The sequence below is a fragment of the Suncus etruscus genome, chromosome 2, assembly GCF_024139225.1.
Source record: "Suncus etruscus isolate mSunEtr1 chromosome 2, mSunEtr1.pri.cur, whole genome shotgun sequence".
Classification (NCBI taxonomy): Eukaryota; Metazoa; Chordata; class Mammalia; order Eulipotyphla; family Soricidae; genus Suncus; species Suncus etruscus.
In genome coordinates, this window is record NC_064849.1 from 122974126 (window position 1) to 122994385 (window position 20260).

Below are 20260 nucleotides of genomic sequence, written 5' to 3' on the forward strand. Positions count from 1 at the left end.
TAAACCAGCATGGTAGTCTAAATTCTTATGATTTCTTGATTCACAGATTGTTTGTAATCCTTTACAAAACCCATTCCCCCAATATCCCCTTTTTGTTTTTTTGGTGAGCAGGTCCATAGTAGCCACTATGTCATAGACTGCTACAACTCCCACCTTTATCTTTAGTTAAAATGTAATTCAGGGCTGGGGATATATATTTGAATATATAGTTTAGTGGTAACGTACGTGCTTTGCACATATAAAGCCTTGGGTTTAATCCTAGCAGACATGCACACACCCCAAAATTTAGTCATTACTCTCTCAAGGTTGCTTTCTCTAACTTCTCCAAAATAGGCTGTATATTTCTCTTTATTTCTACAAATAATTCTTCAACATAATTTAATAGAAAGCAACCCGTAGAATTAATATAATTTTAAACAGTAAATACCCAATATAGACATTTGCAGCCATTCTTTACTGCTTCATTGGCCTTAGAAAATCAAAGATGTAAACAATTATATATCAAATGTAAGGAATGGAAATATCTGAGTGATTTAGGCAGTAAATAATATACACAAATGAAAATTCTGTGGAAAACAGGCCCAATAGTCAGAGGATTAGCTTCATTGTATTCAGAATTTGGATGCAGATACAAATTTAAATGTAAATTCTATATGTATCTATGAGAAATGTTTACATTGGAAATTACAGATCTTAGCCAGATGTTTAATATCTGTTTAAGAGAAGATAGTTACATTAATAAATTCAATCTCTATCATGACAAGAGGGCTGTTTATCTTTAATAATATCTAAAATGAATGTGAACATTTGTGTTTTACTTAATATGGAGAAAGGCTATCGGTTAAGGACTAGAAATTTGAGAGACAATTTGATATAATACTTTATGGATGAAAGATGCTGAGGCCTCGGGAAGCTCAGGTTTTGTTGAGGGTGTCAATCATGGGTAGGATAACTAATTAGGTCTTCTGAATTTTTATTATTCACTAGTTTTTGTTTTTGTTACACATTGCCTGAGAGGATATTACATCTATTTTCTCATGCATTCAATTTGGATCTAATCTTAATTATTACTTTTATCAAGATCAATTTAGAAGAAAATCACTTTAGTAAACATATGAGTTTTATTCAGATGAGGTATTTCATAAACTATTCTCTATGGGAAATTTACTTAAGATTAATCCAAGATTATTTCTGGAAGGAAAAAACTAAGCATAAACAAACTTTAATTTTGCATACAATGTTAGGTAAGATAAATTCTGTAACTTTGGATCATTATAAAATAAATTTTAATAAGCTAATTTAAAATCTCGACAATAGAAGTCAAAGTAACTGAATTGTCCTGTTTTATCATAATTATTACCACTTTAAACCATGTTACATAGTCAATGGGATGAGGCCATCCATTTGCATGCAGTTGAAAAGTTTTCTTCACTTAATTTTTTATCTTGATAATAAACATACTTTTATAAAATATAACAAATATGGAAAAGACGAACCAAATGCATATGAACGTTGTAACTGTATTTCTCTCCAAACAACTGGAGAGAAAAAGGAAAAATGGGTGGACTTTTTGAGGGCACTGATTATAATGCTAGAAGTTGAGAGCTTTCTAGCATAATGCTAAAACAGGGATGTTTTATTTGAATTTTCCTAGTTTTCCTAGGATTTGAGCATTGTAAATATATCTTAAAAGAAGTTATCAGGCTCTCCCAGTCTCGTGGAGGACTTTTCAAGTTAGATTTAGGTGAAGAAAAAAACCAGCATACTTTTCCATCTTCAGAGAATATGTGTTCTTACCTGATTTCACCATCTTGGTGTCATCTATAGTCATGCCTAGGGTAATTTCTATTTTGAAAAATTATAATGGCACCATAGTGAGATTTGTGCTATGCCATGATAGCTGGTTGAAGCCTCATGCTGCTACCATAAATATCTTATTGGGCATAAGGAAAACTAAAGTCTGAGCACAGTAAAGTAAATAACACTGATTATTGTGAAATTTAAAAAATATTGAAATATTTATATCCACTGATATCTTTGAAAAATGCTAAAACTTCCATTAGTACATATTATACAAATACTTTCATGATGCAACTCCCTGGCTATTAAATTTCTAAAATTAGAGAATAAAATTCTTTATGTTAAATTTTTGTCTTTGCTCCTGAGATTTATGCCTGAAGTAAAAGGAACATCCCAAACTGGTAATTTATAAAGCTGTATATTCAATATGAAAGCAGTTCCAAAATTAAAATTATTTCAGTCAAATAAACATATATGCTCACATTTATAAAAATTTCCCAATCACTCATACAAACAAGTTCCATAGAATTTACACACTCAATATAATAAAAATCACTTCAAATGCAGATGTAGCTGTTATTTCCCTAAATAAAAAGTTCTGCTGGAGGTATCACTTTAATGCCAATGTGGCACAATTGTAAACCCAGGAGTCTATCCTAAAATCATGCTCAACACAACATTGTCCCTGCGAGACTCTCTAATAGTCTAAGTTACACTTTTTTTTTTTGTTTCTTGAAACTGGAAAGAAAAATTTTAGTTGTTACAAAAACAAAAAAAAGAGGTATAAGAAACTGTATTTTATAAAACAGTGAAACTTTGCTATAAATATGTTATCTTCTTTCTGCTACACCAATACATCAGCTTAATCTCCCATGACATTCAAAAAGGCTTAGAGATTTAAAAAACAACAGTGAAGAATTTCACTATTTTTATACATTATCATAAGATATAAAGCTATGGAAAATTTTAAAGAGCAAAGCAATATTTTCTATCTGGCTTTTTCACTGAAAGGTGGTCACAATACTCTATACTGCTGAGGATATTACCTGCATTGAGTGTAATAAAGTTACTTACAATGAACTTATAAAATAATAATAATACTATTCAGAAACATATAAGCACAAATATACAAAATAATGTGTTTTATATGTAAAATATCCAAGCTTGAGGCATGACTAATTTTTCACTAATTAATAAAACTGGTTCATAGCACAATAAAAATATATATTGAAGGTAATGGTTCCATATATGAAAAAATATTTATATGGAAAGAATGATTTATTGCAAAGCATAATTATATAGCAAATTCCAAGGAAGGTAAAAAAATTTTTAAGATGAAAATTTCAAACTGAATGGCACAGGCCAAAGTCTTAGTTACTTTCTGGAAATTTCAGAACTATTAGGCGTAGAAGAATGCCTTTCCTTTTTTCTCTTCTTTTTGTCCTTCTTGTGATGCTTCCCTTTTTTTGACTTAGTCTTTTTTTCTTTCTTCTTTTCTTTCTTCTGATATTTCTGCTTCTTTTGTCTTGAGATTTCCTCTTCAGTGGAACTGGATGAGTAAGACCTGAGAGCAAAAAGATATGCTTACTGATACTTATATTTATGACTGGTAAATAGATCTGAAGTGGATCTTTCTTGTCTTACATCATTCTTAGAGCAAGTTTGAGGGTCAAACACCACGAAAGTGATGTTTTGCTTTCTGTATTTGTAGTCTCTTAAAACTGCTAACCTCAGAAGTTTGGCTACTATATCAGAGAAACTAAGACATTTACTTATGAGTTATAAATTTTTTGTCATTTTTTAGTTTTTCATTCTATTTTCAGAGTCTCCTAAAGTAAAGCAAGTGGCGTTTGCCAAGCCTCATTATATACACTATACTTTATACTCTTGTACAAAAAAGTGTTAGTATGTTCTTTTAAAAAGTTACAAAAGGACGTAATTACATAAAGAATTATGATTATTATACTATAAATAAAGTCATGAAATTAACAAAAGAAATGTGATTTTGTTAATTTTTTTGAGTTTTCAAATTAAATACTTGATTTCTCTAGATGCAGTGTGGCACTGATGAACACTTAATATTCCAGATTAATTTTCACCAAAGAAAGGATATAAAATAAATATTTCAAATAAATTAATGGAAATGATTTATTTTACATTTTAATTTTCTACCTTTAAATTTGGAAAACAGTACAGAATATCTTCCTCTAAAATTAACAAAAAGAATAAGAAATCTAGGGGGCTGGAGTGATAGCACAGCAGTAAAGCATTTGCCTTGTACATGGACGACCAAGGACGACCTGGGTTCAATCCCTTGCACCCCAAATGGTCCCCTGAGTCTGCCAGGAGTGATTTCTAAGTCGGAGCCAGGAGTAACCCTTGAGTGCCACCGGGTGTGGCCCGAAAACCAGAAATAAGAAAGAAAGAAAGAAAGAAAGAAAGAAAGAAAGAAAGAAGAAAGGAAGAAAGAAAGAAGAAAGAGAAAAAGAAAGAAAAAGAAAGAACGAAAGAAAAAGAAAGAAAGGAAGAAAGAGAGAAAGAAAGAAAAAGAAAGAAAGAAATAAAGAGAGAGAGAGAGAGGGAGAGGGAGGGAGGGAGGGAGGGGAGGGAGGAGGGAAGAGAGGGAGGGAAGGAGGGAAGGAGGGAAGGAGGGAAGGAGGGAAGGAGGGAGAGAGGAAGGAAGGAAGGAAGGAAGGAAGGAAGAAAGAAAGAAAGAAAGAAAGAACGAAAGAAAGAAAGAAAGAAAGAAAGAAAGAAAGAAAGAAAGAAAGAAAGAAAAAATCTACAAAACTTCCAGAATAAATAATTTCTTAGAATCTTTCATAAAGATATGTGTGATCTTCTATATATACTGCAACTCTTGAATATGTGTAAACAGAGTTAATATGAAATTTACAATGGTATTTTAAGAGACTGTACAGAATTAAAACATTAAAAGTTAAAACATTAGCTAAAACTATGTAGCAGATGTAGAGAAAGAGAAAAGCAAACAAGCGAGTCACTAAAGTACAGTAGATTTCTTGACTGCCACCCTTGCTTAGGTGAATAACTGAATAACTACTTCCCCTCCCATTTCTGTCATGTACATTCCTTCCACTTCCTTGACAGTCTTCTGGCCATTTGCTGAGACAATTTAAGTCTTGAGGGGTTTGGGGATACATGACTACTGGTGCTCAAGGGTACCAGTGATCAAATCAGGGTCATTACCAAAGCAGCTACAAGCAAGACAAGTCCCCTTCTTACTTCCTGTACTATCCCTCTGGTCCCTGCTTAGCTAATCTCATTATTTCCTTGTTCCTTTTCAATTCATATTTTGAATTCTGCTTTCGAATTTTAAAATCTCTGCCTGATTCTGGATTTTAAGGAGAGCTTCTCTGCTGCGTTTTTTTTTCCCCTTAAATCTTTGGTGTTGGATTTTCATTTTTTTTGGTCTTGTTTGGGAGCTACATATGGCAGCACTCAGGGACTATTCCCAGCACAATGCTTGGGACTGAACCAGGCCACCTCCATGCAAAATAGACACCAGTCCGTAGAGTTTTCTCTAGGCCCTGAAATTTCAAATTTATTTATTTTGGTTTTAGGGGCCATACTTAGCAATGTTAAGGGCTTTGTACTTGGTTTTTACTCAGGGCTTACTCCTGGAGGTGCTCAGGGGACCATGTGGTACAAGAATTGAATCCAGGCCTCTCACATAAAAAACATATTAGTTTTTAAGCTATCTCTTTGAATCTGGATTTTTACTTTCAAGGTACAATGCTTGTCTCTGGAACAGCATCTCTAATAGATGTCATTCCCTCTCCTCTTAACTATGCCTAGAAAACGTCATTTAATTTTATGCTCTAACTAAAGTCTGTGAAGCATAAGCTAGAAAGCCTTGGATAGCTTATCTTACTATGAAATAAATATAATGGGTTGGAACAATAGCACAGCAGTAGGGTGTTTGCTTTGTACTCGGACAACCAGGGACAGACAGGGTTCAATTCTTGGCATCCCACATGGTCCTCTGAGCCTGCCAGGATAATTTCTGAGCACAGAGACAGGAGTAACCTTTGAGAGCTGCTGCGTGTGGCCCCAAAACAAAACAAAAAAATTAAACAAATATATTAGCATTTAAAAAATAAACTCTCTTTTTCTGTGAACAACTGACCTCACTGTGTAAACACAAATGATTCAATACATTAGTCAAAAAATATACTCATGGGTGATTCAATAAGGATTCTGAAACAATAGTAGATATTTTTCAGCCTAACAAAAAAAGCACATAAATCCAATTTAATTTATTATCTACTGAAATTATATTCTGAAGTTAGAAATATTTAAGCTCTAATCTTAAGAATAAAATTCATTTACGTGAAGAATTTATAAGATTTAATACAATATTATAAGATTTAATACAATACTATAAGATTTAATACAATAGAAAACATAAAAAAAGGAGGAGGGCAGAAGAGATAGCACAGCGGTAGGATGTTTGTCTTGCATGCAGCAGATCCAGGACAGATGGTGGTTCGAATCCTGGCATCCCATAGGAGTGATTTCTCAGCGCAGAGCCAGGAGAAACCCCTGAGCGCTGCTGGGTGTGACCCAAAAACCAAAACCAAAAAAAAATATATATTTTTATATCATGATTTGCTACAAAATTATAATTTAAGGTGAAAAATATAAACTAAACATGAAAACTGAAAATGTATAATAAATCCCAGAAGTCTTGTGTTTATAAAAAATGATATTAAAAATAAATACCGTTTTCTTTTTTTCTTCAACTTGATTTTTTCTTTGCTTTTTTCTTTTTTCTTCTCTTCTTCTTCATTTATTCCTGTGGGTTGAGAATAATCAGATCACCATAATCAATTTATTATTTATTATAATTTAGAATTACTTGTAAGTTATAACTATTTATTGATGACACTTATGTGTCAATTTATTATTTATTAAGTTTATTGATAGGTATGGGGCCGGAGAGATAGCATGGAGGTAAGGCTTTTGCTTTGCATGCAGAAGGACGGTGGTTTGAATCCCAGCACCCCATATGGTTTCCTGAGCCTGCCAGGAGCGATTTCTGAGCATAAAGCCAGGAGTAACCCCTGAGCGCTGCCTGGTGTGACCCAAAAACCAAAAAAATAAAAAAAATTATTGAAAGGTAAACATGTATTTAAACATTTTTGTTAGTGGTTGGTGAATTTCATTTGTTAGGATATTATACATTTCTTTTTTGAGGGGGAGGGGTTGGGTTTTGGGGCCACACCTGGCAGTGCTCAAGGGTTACTCTTGGCTCTGAGCTCAGAAATTACTCCTGTATGGCTAGAGCAACAATAAGCACAGGAGTAGGGCATTGGACTTGCCTGCAGGTGACCAGAATTAGATCCCTGGGATTACAGATGGTTTCCAGAGTCTGCCAGGAGTGATTTCTGAGTTCTGAACCAGGAGTAATCCCTGAGCATCAATGGGTATGGCCCCGTACCCCCCTTTACTCCCCACAAAAAAAAAAAAAAAAAAAAGAAAAGAAAAAGAAATTACTCCTGGTAGGCTTAGGAGACCATAAAGGATGACAAGCATCAAACTTGGGTTGTTTGTGTGCAAGGCCTCAGGATATTATACATTTCTTAGGATAATCTTCCCTATCTTGACTATTGTTACTCTTTAAAACTTTAAAAACTATATGCTTCTTATGAAAAATTTCAAATACTATTAAGTACAAGAACATATTTCTAAATTTGGGGTATTTTTGGGTTTTGAGGCCAAACACAGTGGTACCTCCTGTACTATCTCTCTAGTATTCTGACTTGCTCTTAAATATACTTTTGGACTTTTTTTTTTTATATACATATATATTCACTTACATGAGCTTAGTAATATGAAACTTTCAAGGTTTTTTTTTTGAATCTTTTGAAAAATGGATTGTGACATTTATTTATTTCACTTTCCATTTTATTTGGATATTCAATCAATTTAACACTATCTGTTTAAAACTATCATTTTAAAACAGAATTAACTTTTGACATCTCTCAAAAATTAATTTTACTTCTGGGCTGATGAAAGATGTTCTTTTCCTATTGAGTCAATGAAATGCCACTAAAAAGTCTCAGACAATATAAAAACAAATGTAAATCTGTGAAAGGTAGAAAGAAGACAAAACTGCTAGGGCTTCTGAAATCAAAAGTGTGCATAGCAATGTGCTCACCATCACTTTTTATTTTTTCATAGATTGGTTGACTTTTTTGTTTCTTTGTTTTTGTTTTTGAGCACACCTGGTAATGATCAGGGGTTACTGCTGATTATGCATTCAGGAATTATGGTTCTAGCAGGGACTATTGGGGATGCCAGCAATCATCCAATGCTAATGTAGTCTGTATGCAAGGCAAAGACCCTATATTTTTGCTATCTTTACAGCGCATTATTGTTCTTTGGGCCATATCCACAGTGCTCAGGACTACTCTTGGCACTGTGCTTAATACTCTTAAGTTTGGGAATCATATGCTGTGACAGGGATCAAACCATGGTTGGGCATATGCATGGCAAGCACTTTACCCATTATATTACCTTCTCAGCCCCTCCACTTATTTTTTTTTCTTTATTTTTTGTTTTTGGGTGTGTGTGGGTTACTTCTGGGTTCCTAATGGGGTACTCAGCAGTTACTTCCTGACAGTTTCTGAGATGGGAAAGGTTGAATCTGTCCTCCACACCTAAATTCACCCCACCTCAGCTCTTTTTCCAACCCTCATTTACTTTAGGAAGAATATGAAGACTTGTTTTTGAAAAAAATTGAGAAAATTCCCTGCCCATATGCTCTACTTTAGTTGAATCCTGAGATATATTTATGAGGCATATGTTCTGAAACCTTATCAGACTCACAGTCACTACATGATGGCAATAGCTCTAGTTTCCTCTGTAGATAATATTCCTTTCATAAAGGGTATCCTGGGTCACAGATCCATATCCCTTTGAGGAACTTCTGCAGTACACTTAGGAATTTACAGAGTCAAATTGACAGGCTTCTAGCTAAATCCAATACTGTCACTCAAACATGGTATTTACATGTGTAAAGTGAAGCAGTAGATTTATGGATGATATATCAAATAATACTAAATTTCATTTTTGTCTCAATTGCTCACTCTTAAAATAGCAGCTGTCCATTGTTACTGTGCCTAAGAATCTCTTAATGAGCTGGCTTAAAATGCAAAATCCAAAGCCTACGGCATAATTATTTTTGCAAACCATTTTTATTGAGGTACAGGGATTTATAATACTGTTAATTATACTTGTCATGTTAATTATACACTATAAATTATACTTTTCAGCATTCTAACACCATGCCCATCAATAGATGTTTTGTGATGAAAATGATTTTCTTTTGTGCAAGTAACATGAAAATTTCATGTATTAACCAAATAGGTTCTGAAGTGGAGTCAAAATAGCCGGGGAGCTGAACTGGTGATCCCAGCACTGTTGCTGCTTTACCTGGCCTCATGATCACTTGTGTACTCAAAATTGTTACCAATTTCTAACTGGAATGACTGTGACTGACATGTGATCACACAAAGAAATGGAGGTTCAGAGTGATTAGGTGATTGACAAGGTTATAAATGACAAAACAGAGGTAACAGCAAAGTAAAAATTAGAGTCTTAGATCATCTGACATATTCTAGCACAGTGAAACCAAACTAAACCTGAGTTGTGAGTCTGTCATTGATCAGCTGTTCGATTTTGGGAAAATTATTTATAAATGTCAAACTCTACTTATATTCTATGAAATAAAAACAAAACTATCTTACTGATAAATACAATAGGATAATAGGTAAGTGAGACTACATACAAACATTTAGAAACATTTTAAAGATGGAAGAGAAATGTCATACTTTTTTCTTGCAGTGCTTGCAATTTATTCAGTTCTTCATTTTCTTCATCACTCTCTTCACTGCTGGTGCTGCTGACATCCAAAACTATATCCCTTTTAGGGTCTACTCGCAGAAAATTGCGGCATTCAAAAGTCAGGTGACCAGCTAAAAAAGCAGGAAACCAAATATGTGAATGATAGACTATAGTTACTTTATATATATTGAATTTTGTTGGTAGTTTGCTTTTCCTAAGTACAACATTCAGAGAAAAAATGTTTCCTTTATCAGCACCTCTAACTCAATAAGAGCATTTCATTTGCTTCTTAAGGATTTTGGGATATTTAACTGCTATATTTTCCCTTTCTATTTACTAAAAAATATATCCACTTATCAAAAGGACTCAAGAGGATCAAATACCATGTAACTTTTCAAAGAAATTATTAGTGAAAGCCCTCATAACTGTTTATTCTAAGATATAAAATAATACAAGTAACAAGAAAAAAATAAAGCAAAACCAAAAACTGGAGCTAGAGAGACAATACTGAGACTAATGCTTGTGCCTTTCATGCAGTTGACCCAGAACCCCCAGCATCACAAAACTGTCTCCTAAGCATTTCTAGGAGTGAGCCCTGAGTACAAAAACAGAATTAAGCTCTGAGGACTGCTCAGTTATAACCTTCAGAATAAAACAAATAAAAACCTGGACTTCATCAAAATTAATTTTTTTTTGATGGAGGGGCATGTTCAGCTGTGTCTGTGGTTTACAACAGGCTCTGAGCTCAGGGATCGTTCCAGATAGGGCTCTAAAGACCAAATGGGATTCTAGGGATTGAAACTGGGTTGGCCATGTGCAAGACAAGTGTTGGTACCATCTTTTTGACCCTCCAGCATACTTTAATTTTAAGTCCTTATGCCCCATGTGGTCTGTTATCATGTGTTCTTATAAGGAAATATTTATTTCTCTTTATGTGGGAATGGGCACTCCTAGCAGTTCTCAGGGTATACTCTTGACTCAGTGATCAAAGATCACTGGCTAGCGGTACTTGGAAAGCTAGTTATGGTGTCAGGGAAAATTGGATTCAACCACATGCAAGGCAAGCTCTTTACCCTTGTACTATTTCTCTGATCCCATGAAAAAATTATTTTTAAGGTTGCCTTTATTTGTTAAAACAAAACAAACTATTTTATAAATTACAGTACTAAAAATTCAGGAACATTTGCATGGGCTTTACCTAGAGAATGATCATTTATTTTCAGAGCCCAATTAAAAATTTATAGTGCATAATTATACATGATTAAGTTTACTTTCCATTATAGTCCATTAATCATACAAGATAGTAATGATTCTTAAATCAGCTTACTAATAAGTAGTAATTTTGGTTTCAATTTTTTATATTTAGTAAATTCAATAAACAGAAATGCTTTCATAGTTTGCATTGCTCCCTCTCTTAACCTCTCTTAACCTACTCATTTTACTCAAATGAGTAAAATATAAGGAGTAAAAAATGTGTAAGTATGCATGTATGTTTTATATATATATTGAAATATACTTCTTTTAACTTCTAAATCAGTTGCTTCACTTGTATTTCATGACATCTATGCTAGTGAGCTGACACACAGCCGATGTCACTGAGTATACTTCAAGAAAAGAAGCAAATATTTAGTGCCACAGAGAAATTTCTGAATTACCCACAAGCTTGAGTTAAAGATATAAGGGACTATAACAAATCATATTGCCCAAAAGCAAGTGATTGACTGAACAAAATATTATCTTTTAGTGTACTTACGGTAGCCACATTTTTTACAGCCTGCACGAACACTATCTTTGTTGCAACCTGAAATACAATTGAATAGACTATAAACAAGTAAAAAACAAAGTTTTATCACATGAAAAGGTTAAGAAAGTCATTTTTATTATATCTTTAAAATATTGTTCTTTATTAAATTTTTGTGAAGGTCAAATGAAACCATACTGGAGGAGGGTCTCTAAGGTCACAGTTGGCAGAGCTGGGAGGAGAGGCTATATAGAATGAGGGATTCTGAAGGTTTCCCATGAAGGCTATCATGCAACTTAGAATTATTCTATTACTCAGATTCTATAATAATGTGCTTTAAAAATTTGATTCATTTTTGGTATGCCAGATGGATTGTTAATTTGGCTATAGATAATTTCTTATCTTGGCTTTAAAGATTTTGCTAATGGAGCGGGACAGAATAGTTTTTAAGCCAAACACTAATTCCAACAACCCTGAATGAAAAAACAGGTTTTAAAAGAAATTTAGCAAGACCGGAACAGTGGTGCAGAGGTAGGGCATTTGCCTTGCATGCACTAACCTAGGGCGGACCGTGGTTCGATCTCCTAGCATCTCATGTGGTTCCCCAAGCCATAACCCTGTGCATAACCCCTGAGCATCACCAGGTATGGCCCCAAAACCAAAAAAGAAAGAAAAAAAGCTAGCTATTAAAACTTTTGTTTAAATGTCAATTCTAAAATAGAATCAAGATGTTCCTAATCAAGAAAACATGTTCATGTATCACTTATTTAATAGTGAAAGCTTACATACATAATGCAGAAAAGCAGCAATAGTGAGGGACTATAAAACAGAGATGACTTATTTTCATTTACAGAAATCAGCCTCAGCACTTCATATGTGTTAGCAGGGCCATAAAAGAAATCCTATGCTGAATCTATACAAACATAATACCTAAAAAGAAAAGAGCACAGAATAATACTTATCCATCTTTATGATTATCTTAAAGCTCCTGATGCAGCCCTGTTTCCTTTTAATACTGCTTGGATCAATCATCCAAAAATTGTTCTAGCATTTTCAGTAACTATGCTTTCTAATGGCACTTGCATTGTACTCTCTTACAGTGGCTCTTGCTTATTATTTCAATTTTTGATTGGGTTTAAAGAGCTTTCTATAGTTTTCTATCCAGCTTAATGGTACAATTTAAGATTATTACATGCTAAAGTATTATTTTGAATTGAAAGAAGTTAGCATGTCTGGTCTAAGTTTAAGGGAATCTCAAAGAGGGCTTTTAAAAAGTCTCTTTGTCATTACCTGGAAATAGCACATTTTCATGACCATACTTTGTTTTATGAACCACAAATTGTAACTGTCTCCTAGAATAGTGTCTTTCAACCAGTTCCTTTCCGTGGCCCACTCCTACTGGTTGGCTCCCTAGACTCAAGCCATGACCCACATTACACAGTTCTTACCTGTGATCCCTTGGACTATCTTGGGAGCCCACAGAAGATCATATGTTTCACAGATAAGAAACACTGCCCTCGAGTGCCTACTCCATGTAGGTGCTCAAATCAGTTTGCTAAGTAATGAAATCAATAAAGGAAACAGGTCAACTTTGAATGCAGCTCTTATTCAAAGAGCAGGGTAGATTTGGTCTGCACTTTAGAGATGTCTAGTGATTTATCAGGTCACTGGCCTTTCTCTGACAGTATATAAATACTGATTCTGCAAGCTTCAACCAGTAGAACTTTTCCTTCACATTATGCAATTTCCTCAGAAGAAATGCAATCTAACACCTATTACATGCGTAGATGACAAACCAATTGTTGTCTCTGACTCTGACTTTATTTATTCTATTAGGTATTTCCCATTAAATGTCTGACTATAGCTCATCATTGCTGGAGATTGAAATCACTTTCCTCCTCCTTCATAGACATTTGTGGTCTCAGTAAATACCAACAGAATTGTCCAGAAGTAAAGCCCAGGTACACCCTATTTGCTACCTTACCCATCCATACTAAACCACTGATTTCCTACTGGTATTTACCAACACAAATATATGTCTCTGGCACTACTATAATGAGGCCTCAAATTATTACTAATTACAGACTTTCCTCAAAAACCCATTCCCCTTAAAAAACATGGTTGCTACAAGCTGAAGTGATCCACTTCAACCTTAAGTGATACATATTTTGTGTCCTAAAGTGAAATATATCTTTCCATAATGTGAATCTACTTAAAGACTCTAAATGGCTTTCTATAGGCTTAGGGAAAAATTCCAATTTTTGTCAGGGCCCAGCGGCCTGCTAAGAGTTGGAACTACCTTATACATTCTGCTTTGAGCGATAAAATGGATAAACACATGGGTCTAAAGGAGGTAGGCCATGCTGTCAGTAGTTCTCATATTAGAAAACTACTCGGTTTTTGTCTCTCAAGTATGCTCAACTGTAAAAACGCAAATGTTAACCTCATTTTCACAGTGTGTGTATGGATGTTAAATGAGATAAACTACAGTGCCTGAAACCAGTTTTGGAACATTAGACATAAAATAAATTCTTAATGAAGATTCACTACTCTTATCTCTCTTCTTACTTGCCTTGCACTTGGGTTCTGAGTTTCATCCTGGAAAACATCTTTCATTACGTCTTTCTTACACATTTCTTCTTCCTTTACATATCCAATCTCTCTGGCTTTAACTTCTTTTCATCACTCCAGCTCTCCTACAATCCTTCAGGACTTTTCCATAAACTACAGATTCTCTGGAAAACTCTTCCTATTTATTTAGATGTCCATTACTAATGTACTCTAAAAGGCTTTTTTTTTTTTTCCTGCATACTTATATTGGTCTGCTCTGGTAATTTCTCTTCACTGATAAAATATAAGTGCTGTGTGAAGAGCTACGGTTGCACTCATCACTGTTATTGCCATTGCATGGCCCAAAGTAACATTTGATAAGGATTATTCGTAATGGTATGGGCATATCTTTCCAACTTCAATATCATTATCTGTGCTCTTATCCAAAACACATTTGGGAAGCACAATCTTCTCACAGTGCCACCACCACCCAACGACATGGGAAGGGGTTAAAATAAAGTTAGGACCTTTGAAAAGTAATGATACTTCTTTGAGTCATTTCTCTACTAAATGCATTGGCAATATCTACATTGCGGGGGCTGAGGTGTGTATATTTTTACCAAACTATCTCTTGCCAACACAGGCAAAGTAGGTTTTAAATTTAAAGAGATGTCCTGTTGTCCAAAGGAAGCTGGTAACTGGAAATCTACAAAACACTTATTTCCCAAAAGTCATTATATTACAGGTGATGCTTGTTGTCGGTGCTATTTGGCAGAGAATCCGGGAACTGTAAGGCTCAACAAGCTAGAAATCAACAAAACTCATTCTTTCTTTTACAAATGAGGAATCGGAGGCCCAGGAGGGCAACGCGATTGCCTCCCCAACCCACCCCCCCCCACAGCAAGTACACAAAAGAACCGTGTAGCACAGTTCCTCACTTTCACCAACAGCACCTCCAGTTGCTCGGGCTCGCCCAAGGATCCCAACTCCAATTTTGTTTTTAAGCCATGACAAAGTTCAAGTCGAGGTTTTGCATTGTTTTTGTTTTGTTTTGCTTTGCTGGGCTTGGCCTTTGCATGCGCTGCCTAGGCCCCGCAGTACCTAGATGCCTCTCTCCTCCTCCCAAGCCCTAGATCCCCTTTTCCAGGAATCTCTACAGTTCAGTTGGCCAAGGTGGGAGTCAAAAGTGTCTTCCTGGCCTTCAGTTTAATGTCTGGAATGTCTCTCTTTTTCAGGTCAAGTGAGAAAACCTGAAATTTCAATGCTTCCGCCTTAATCCCTTCCCGGAGCTCTCCAACCCTCCCTTCCCGGACCCTCCCTCGCCCCGACCCAGGAGCTCTGCCGTTGGTCTTCACCTGGGACTGCCATGGCGCTGGATATAGGAATCTCAGGAGCTTACAGGGCCGCTCGTTTCCCGCCCGCTGCGAGGACTAAACTCAGCGGGGCGGCTCCTTGCCCCCAACCACTGCACCACAGTACCTCGGTGACAGTAGGGCCAGGCCCTATCAGGCTCCAGCGACGGGAGAACCAAAGTGTTCTAGGAAGCAGTTTCCAGGGGAGGCAAAAGCAGGGTGCACAGGGGCCAAACCATTACTGCCAGCGTTGGGGGAGGACACACTCCTGCACATTCGCGACGTGAAGTAAATTGCAGCCGTATTTACTAAATACTCTTCATAAAACATTTTGAGTATGAACCAAGTGATTCTGTAAGAGTTTACTAGTCATTTATTATTCCTGAACGCCAGTGGTATCTCCCTTCTCGGACTTAGCGGTGGTTGCGTCCAGAAGCAACATGGCGGCTTCCATGAGTGGGTAGGGGAAAGCTTGTTTGGTGTCGCTGTTTGACGGGACCCTGGCACACTGGGGCTCCCTGCGACCCCGACGTAAGGAAGCGTGTACGGATAGGTGGGCAGCCTCAGTGATTGGCCGCTCAGTATCCTCAAATAGGAGCCGAGTGTCCACTACTGACCAGCATGAGCAATATCTACATCCAGGAACCTCCCACCAACGGGAAGGTGAGAGAGACCCACAACTGGGGTGTCTGTCTGGGTCCCCCGCTGAAACACCGACCCGAATTTTGCGATATTGGGGGTGAAAGACATCACAAAAAGTGTTTTTCTTTCCTCTGTCTCTGAACTGGTTTGCGCCCAAAGACGATAGCAGCGTGCACATGATGAAGTCCTCTCAAAAGTCCTATTTCCCCACTGGTAGGCAGGCTCTTTTTTGAGTAAAAGTCTGTAGAATTAAAAGTTTTGGCATATCTTTGACTTAGCCTGAAAATCGCCCTCTTGATTAAAAAGAAAGAAAGAACAAAAACAATTATTTATCCAACAAGACACTCAAAGTGCAGGAATTAAATAGAGGGATGGATAAACTCTGGTTGTCACTAGGAGAGTTTAGGGTTTAGTTGGGAGACAGGTAAAGGACAATTTTGTATTTTGCTGGAGAGCTTATGGGGAGAGTTGTATGTTGCTCTGGTAGTACAGAGTAGTTAGCAACTGGAAAGCAGGGGAGAACCTTCATAAGGATACCGCGTTTGAACTCACCTTAAAATCTGAGATGACTGTCAGAAAAAGTGGGAAATAGGAAATATTGCCATGTTAGAATGATTTCCTGATTGATTCGATGGGCAAGGCATGTCAGTTATTGTCCAGATTCTTAATTCGAGGTAGAGAAGTCTGTAGTAGAGTTTATATTCCTGAATTCTTGAACTTGTGAAACAATGAACCAGAGCAATGGAAAATATATTGGGACTGAAAGTACAAAGTTGAGTTTCAATGAAGTAAATTTACATCAGATGCCATTCTGTTGTGACAGTCACTTGGTAATACAATTTTTAGTGGGTATTTGGGGAAGAAAAGTTATTTTCTTTCTTTGTTTTGAAATTTATCCTCATTTTTCATGACTATCTCTTTTCATAGGGGGACTCTAGGAGTTATAGAGTATTTCCAAATGTTGGATATGGAGGGTGAAAATAATATCCAATTGATAACACAGATGGAGATTGCTAATTGTGCCAGGTTGGGCCTCTGTACTTGCTGTTTTCCCTTCTTTGGAATACTCTTTTAGCCTACTCAGATATTGCCTTAGCAGAGTCCTTTTGTTTCTCATAACTGCTTTACTTGTCCACTTTAACAGCTTCATGTTTTTCCTGTATTAGTATTTTTGCTTATTGTTCCTCCCTTCGTCGCTTCTCTCTCACATAGAGTGCAAGTATGACATAGGCAAGCACTCTGAACAGTGCTCGACAAATGGAAGTATACAAATTAAATATGTTGTAAGTGAACGGGTAGATGAGCGAATTGATACTTCATTTTTACTCTGAGGTACTATTTAAGCATCTGTGTGTTTGAGTTTATACTATTGACTGTTAACTGCAACTTAGTTGCTTTATTCTAGAGGAAGATTGGAAATATTGGCCATAATAATGAAAAGCTATAACAACGTTATATACTTGAACACAAGTTTCAGATATTTATTGGGGGATAGACCGTATCATGTTCTATGCAAAACTCATCAGAATAGAATTATTCAGGAGAACATTTGGAAGTGTCTAAATTTTTCTTCAATAATAGTTAGGAGATTTTTTTTTTTAGCATAAGGCTGAATTGTAGATACTGAAGCTTCAGAGTTCTGTTCCTTGGAAAACATGCATAGCAAGAATTTTGGCCTGCAAAACTAAGGCAGTTGTAATAAAAAAAAATTGCTCAATGAAAGTTTAATGTTTCTGCTATCTAATATTGTATTAGCTGTTGAGATCATTCCCCAGAGTAAATGTGACAAAAATACATCTTTTCAAATATCATGTCAATTTGGGAAGTAAATAACATTCTAGTGAATCTTTGATAATCGTGTGTATGTGTTTTGTGTTTTGCCATAGTAGGCTTTAACACTTGAATCTTCATGAGCCACAGAAATATACCAGTTGTCTAAAATGTAGCCATCCTCTGAAGTTGAAATTTCCTTACATAATGCTTATTTAGTATAAATTATAGATTATTATATTTTCCTAAGACCATTTTCTTATCAAAGTGTTGACTTAACTGGGAGTTTCATGGATAATGTCTAACAGAATAGTGAGTGCTTGTATGAACAAAGAAGGAAAAGACTATGCCTTTGGGAGTGGGGGACTGGAATTGCCTTCAGGACTTACTCCTGACTTTGTGCTGAGGGATCACTCCTGGTGAACGTATGTTTTGCCACGGTATTAAACTAGGATAAATAAAGCACCGTAACCCCTCTACAATTTCTCTAGTTTATTTTTCAAAATCAGTAATTTATCGATCAGTGAAAAGATTTTAAGATACCTTGGTAAGCACGGTGACTCAATCATAGTTGCCTGTGGGCAATAAAATATGTTTAAGAATGATAATTCTGACAAAATGTGATAGTATCATATTTTGAGCATTTCCTGTTTTTCAGGTATGGTTTTAAACATGTAATTCATAATAACTCATTTTGTTCTGATAACAAAAATAAGGATATTGCTACCCTTGTTTTTTAAATAAGATACTGAGCCACAGTAAAGATGCAGTAAGATAGAGGGTTATATTTTATTATGGGCATCTTGATTCCAAAACTTGTTGAGAGAGATCTGATCTGAATTATCTTGTTTTAAGTGCAGTAGTTTTTATTTTAAATAATATCTTTATTTATAAACATGTTTTTAGTTAGATTTCTGTTATAAAAAAAGTACCCCTTTCACCAGGGCAACTTTCCCACCACTAATGCCCCCCCCCCAACACTTTGCCATCCCTTTCCTGTATTCTAGATAGACATTCTATTTCTCTAACTCACTTCTATTTTCATGATAGTTGTTAGTGTAGTTATTTCTCTAACTGCACTCACTACTCTGTGGTAAGCTTTATATGGTCAGCCAGGTCTTTAATCCATTTGGATTTGACCTTTGTGCATGGTGTTAGATGGAGGTCTGAGTTCGCTTTTTTGCAAACAGCTGACCAGTTGCCCCAAAACCACTTGTTGAAGAGGCTTTCCTTGCTCCATGTTGCATTTCTTGCCCCTTTATTAGAGATTAATTGATTGTATGTCTGGGGAACATTTTCTGAATATTCAAGTCTATTCCATTGATCTAGGGCCTTTCTTTATTCCAATATCATGCTGTTGTATTGCTTTGTACTACAATTTGAAATTGGGGAAAGTGATGCCTCCCATTTTCTTTTTCCTAAGAGTTGCTTTAGCTATTCTTGGGTCTTTTTTTGTTCCAAATGAATTTCAGGAGTGTTTGATCCACTTCTTTGAAGTGCAGTAGTTTCTAAACCAATGAATGCATGCTTTGAGGAGTGTGGAAAACCTACATGTTTTCCCATCTAGTAATAAAATTCTCAGATTTTTGTTAATACTCTTTATTGTTTAAATGCAATATTACATATAAAATATATAGTTATTTGCTGTGTTCTTGAGGATATTTTTATATGTGGTTTTTTTGGGGAATATTCTTGTTACTCTTTTAATTTTTTTTTTTTTTTGCTTTTAATTGGTCTTTTGTTTGTTTTGTTTTGGGAAAACCCCCAAAACTCAGGTGTTATTCCTGGCTCTGTGCTCAGAAATCATTGCTCCTGGTAGGCTCAAGGGACCATATGAGATGCTGGAAAATTGAACCTGGGGCAATCCCAGGTGGCTACGTGCAAGGCAAGTGCCCTACTGCTATGCCATTTCTCAGGTTAATTGGGCTTCTTAAGGTTTTCTCTTTCCTATTTATTCAGTTTTGGGAGATTACATATCTTATTTTTTTTTTTTTTATGCCACAGCTGGTGACTCCCAGGGAATACTCCTGGCTCTGTGCTCAGAAATCGCTCCTGGCAGGCTTTGGGGACCATATGAGATGCCGAGAATTGAAGCCCTGTTGGTCCTGGGTTGGCTGCGTGCAAGGCAATCACCCTACCTCTGTGTTATCCAGTAGGCCCCGAGATTACATTATTTTAAGAATCTATTTTTTTCTAGTTTCTCCCGCTTAACTGAACTGTTGTTCAGAGTAACCTCTTATATCTTGAATTTGTAAGGGATTTGTTTAATTTCTTCCTTATTGATTCTGACCCTGTTTATTTGGGTATTTTTCTTTTCTCCTTTTGATCCTAGCCAAAGTCTTGTTTATTTTGGTATTTTTTTAAATTTATTTAAACACCTTAATTACATACATGATTGTGTTTGGGTTTCAGTCATGTAAAGAACACCACCCATCACCAGTGCAACATTCCCATCACCAATGTCCCAATTCTCCCTCCTCCCCACCCGACCCCCGCCTGTACTCTAGACAGGCTCTCCATTTTCCTCATACATTCT

The 20260-nt window shown here is 35.9% G+C and overlaps 2 protein-coding genes across 2 annotated transcripts in view; one reads left to right on the top strand and one right to left on the bottom strand.

The window, feature by feature from the left end:
- Nucleotides 1-3035: 3035 nt before the first annotated feature.
- SREK1IP1 (SREK1 interacting protein 1) lies at nt 3036-15409 on the bottom strand. Its single transcript, XM_049768826.1, has 5 exons — nt 15316-15409; nt 11423-11470; nt 9657-9800; nt 6544-6616; nt 3036-3364 (listed from the first exon to the last, which is right to left on the bottom strand). The coding sequence occupies exons 1-5, from the start codon at nt 15326-15328 to the stop codon at nt 3175-3177; spliced, it is 468 nt and encodes a 155-aa protein (XP_049624783.1). The 5' UTR covers nt 15329-15409; the 3' UTR covers nt 3036-3174.
- Nucleotides 15410-16682: 1273 nt separating this feature from the next.
- Nucleotides 16683-20260, top strand: part of CWC27 (CWC27 spliceosome associated cyclophilin) — a 253087-nt gene continuing 249509 nt past the window's right edge. The window contains 1 exon segment of the mRNA XM_049769065.1: nt 16683-16784. Within this exon segment, the coding sequence (XP_049625022.1) occupies nt 16683-16784 (102 nt within the window).